The sequence below is a fragment of the Leptopilina heterotoma genome, unplaced genomic scaffold (genome assembly GCF_015476425.1).
Source record: "Leptopilina heterotoma isolate Lh14 unplaced genomic scaffold, ASM1547642v1 Lhet_316, whole genome shotgun sequence".
Taxonomy (NCBI): Eukaryota; Metazoa; Arthropoda; class Insecta; order Hymenoptera; family Figitidae; genus Leptopilina; species Leptopilina heterotoma.
Genome location: NW_025111016.1, coordinates 210,020 through 213,695, shown reverse-complemented (window position 1 = coordinate 213,695; position 3,676 = coordinate 210,020). Strand labels below are relative to the sequence as shown.

The window sequence follows — 3,676 nt, the reverse complement described above, 5'->3', positions numbered from 1 at the left end:
TTAAAAGTTATCACCTTGTGGAGAATCACCAATATATGTAATAAAATATTAATTACCACACACTTACAGAAATTAATCATCAATTCTAAAAATTCTTTATTTACGAATAACACGATAATATTTGCTTCAAACAATATAATTTTTTATTTGTTGTTTTTATTATTATATTATCTTTTGACAGATATTTCATTCAAATGTCAATAATACTATTGTTCATTATTTATTAACTTCACACATTACAAAAAATAAAAAATGGTGAAAAATTAAAAAATTATATTTGATTTTTAAATTCAAGTGCATCTTGATATTCAAAATTTAAAATAATATGCAATATTATAAAGCGCATTTTAAATAATTCAATAGAATAAATTTCCACTTTTCTAACTTTTAATAATATATGATAATTTTAATAAAAATTTTAATTAAAAAAACAAATACATCACACTTACAGAAATTAATCATCAATTCTAAAAATTCTTTAAATACGAATAAGACGATAATATTTGCGTAAAACAATATTATTTTTTTATTTGTTGTCTTTATTAGTACATTATCTTTTGGCAGATATTTCATTCAAATGTCAATAATACTATTGTTCATTATTTATTAATTAACTTCACACATTACAGAAAATAAAAAATGGTGAAAAATTAAAAAAAATTCTATGACTATTATTTTTATTACAAAACAAATAATATTATATAAAAATTCAAAAAAACAATATTAAATAAAATTACAATAAATAATATTAAATAAAAATTCAAAAAAAAAATATTACATAAAAATTATTAAAAATTTTTAAATATCACTCAAATATATAATAAATTAAAACTTTAATTACATATAATTACAAATCAAAATAGGTTCATAGAATTAAAGAAATAACTTTTTAGTTAATTAAATTTTAATTTTTTTAAAATCTATATTAAAATGACGAAATATTTAAAATTTTTGTTCATTTTATAATTAATTACAAATTACAATTCACAATTTATTAAAAATTAAAAAATTATATTTGATTTTTAAATTTAAGTGCGTCTTGATTTTCAAAATTCAAAATAATATGCAATATTATAAAGCGTATTTTAAATAATTTTTTAAAATAAATTTCCACTTTTTTAACTTTTAATAATATATGATAATTTTAATAAAAATTTTAATAAAAAAACAAATTTATTATCATCTATAATTTTAATAATTACTTTTATTTTTATTTTAAATTTTATAATAAACTAATTAATTGAATTAATCATTCAATAACTAAACTTAAAAAAAAATTATTTGCAAAATATGCAATTGAATTCAATTCTCTGTTTCATTTTCGATGCATTTCTTTTTTGAATTCTTTTCTCCTTCCAAAGCAGATGAACTTGGACGTTTTGTTCTCACTAAAGTAACGGAATGTATGCAGCTTTTTAATTTATCTTCAGCCATTATATTATTGGTGAACAAATCAATACATCCCATGTCCTTAATTTTAAAACATCCAGCTATTAAAAAAGTACAAACAATAATTATAAAAAAGTAAATGTTATTACTTTTCTATTAGTAAAATTAATTATATACATTATTTTAAAATCTATATATAAATATATGTAAATACATATATTATTAAATTTTAATTTATATTATTTTTAATAAGTTATTATGTTTAACATTTTTTATTTATTTTTTTAAGTTATTATAATCATATTAAACACTAACCTTCTTTATTCATTTCTCCACGTAGACGTAAGTGAGCTCCTTTAACAAATTTGTCATTTATCATAAATAAAGCGATTTGAACCGTTAATCTATAAAACCCGTCTACAATAATCCCTTGAGCATACTTTGAATTGGGAGTTGTAACTTCCACGAAAGGAACTTTTAAATATCCTTCTGTTTCTAAAATAATGAGAAATATATTATCATTATTATTTTATAAATTATTAATTTATTTATCTTTTTTTTATATTTATTTATTTATTCAACTTATTTATATATTTATTTTTTTATTTATATTTATTAAACTTTTTTATATATTATTTGATATTTATTAATATTATTATAAATATATTGTATTACAATTAATTTACCAACATCTCCTTCAATGATCATAACTTCATCAAAAAGAATTGAACGAAAAGTTTCTTTAAATTCAACTCGATGTCCTAGGAAGTTACCCAAAATCTCCATTGTACTGTAACTTTGAACATGAAATTCCAGAAAGTTGACATTTTCTTTAGAAACTCTAAAATTTGGGTTTGACATTTTCACAGTGCCACCAGTTATACGAATAACCTTTTAAAAAATTATTATTTTTTTAATTTTCGTTTTTATTTTAGCTTATATTTTTACTATTTTTATTTTAACTATTTTAAATTATTTAATATTTAAAAAAATTAATTTTAATTTCTTTTATTTTTTCAACATATAATAATACCTTATACATCTGAATCTTCTCTTGGTAATTCATAGCTTCCAATGTACCCAAACTAAAACTCGCATTCTTACTCCAGAATTATTATTAAGAACAAATTTGAAGAGATGCTTCTGGCTTGTTTTCAATTCCTTTAACCCGTCAATTGCATCAACAAATCCGAGTAACTCCCTAAAAATAAATATAAAAAATAAAATTAAAATATTTTCGTTGTTAGAAAATAAACCAATTGAATTTTAATCATTCTAAATTTAAATTTTTCTTAAATTTATTAAAAAATTTTGAATTATTCTATTTGTATTAGTAAATAAATAAATAAATTATTAAAAATATTATTATTTTCGAAAATTAATTTTTTTACTAATTCTAAATTTAAATTATTATTAGTAATTGAAATTGTTAATATTAATTGTTTATAAATATGAAGAAACCTTTAAATTTAGATGTTTGTAATTTTATTGGTTAAGTCTTTCTTACAATATATATTTCAAAACATAAAAGATTTTTATTAAAAAAAACTTACATCGATTTGTCACCATCATTAAATGCACCGATTTCTTCTTCTGAAGTAAATTCAAATTCAGTTGAACTCATTTTCAAAATCTCAATTATTATATAAATTATTTATTTTATAAATGTGCTTGTGTGAAGTTATGTCATTTAATGAAAAATTGTTTTGTATTTTTAAATAAAACACGGTGCCATAGTAACATAGTATTAAACAATAAAAAAATAGAATAACAAAATGATTTCTTTTTAATCTTTTGAATTAATAAACTTTTTAATTAAATATTAAATTAATAATAAAAATAAAAATTTTTCAAAAGTTAATAATTAAATAAATTATTTTTAATTTTTAACTAATTTTTATTAACAAATAAAATAGAAAGTTAATAAAAAATAGATAAATAGAAACGATTAAATATAATTTCATAATGTAAATAATCAAGAAGTAATTTAAACTTTAATTTTATTTTAATGTTTAAATTAATAAATTTTTATTTTAAGAATAAACAATTTGGATATTTATTAAAAAATAATTAATTAATTTTATTTTTAATAATTATATTTATTACATTATAATAACCATGTAATAACTAATGTGAAAATAATTTAATTTATAAAAAAACTGCACCAATCACGGATATAGTCGTTTTACGGTTAATAATTAATTCAATATCTTCTGTACCTCTATTAAATCGAGGATGTGAAATTTGTCTGACTGTCGCATGTTGCAGTTCAACAATCTATAAATAT

At 17.6% G+C, this 3,676-nt stretch overlaps 1 protein-coding gene across 1 annotated transcript; it reads right to left on the bottom strand.

Moving 5' to 3' along the window:
- Positions 1-1,302: 1,302 nt before the first annotated feature.
- Positions 1,303-3,075, bottom strand: LOC122504787. The gene is made up of 5 exons (XM_043616034.1): positions 2,943-3,075; positions 2,470-2,590; positions 2,076-2,280; positions 1,705-1,884; positions 1,303-1,490 (listed from the first exon to the last, which is right to left on the bottom strand). The coding sequence occupies exons 1-5, from the start codon at positions 3,011-3,013 to the stop codon at positions 1,303-1,305; spliced, it is 765 nt and encodes a 254-aa protein (XP_043471969.1). The 5' UTR covers positions 3,014-3,075.
- Between the last annotated feature and the right edge of the window lie 601 nt (positions 3,076-3,676).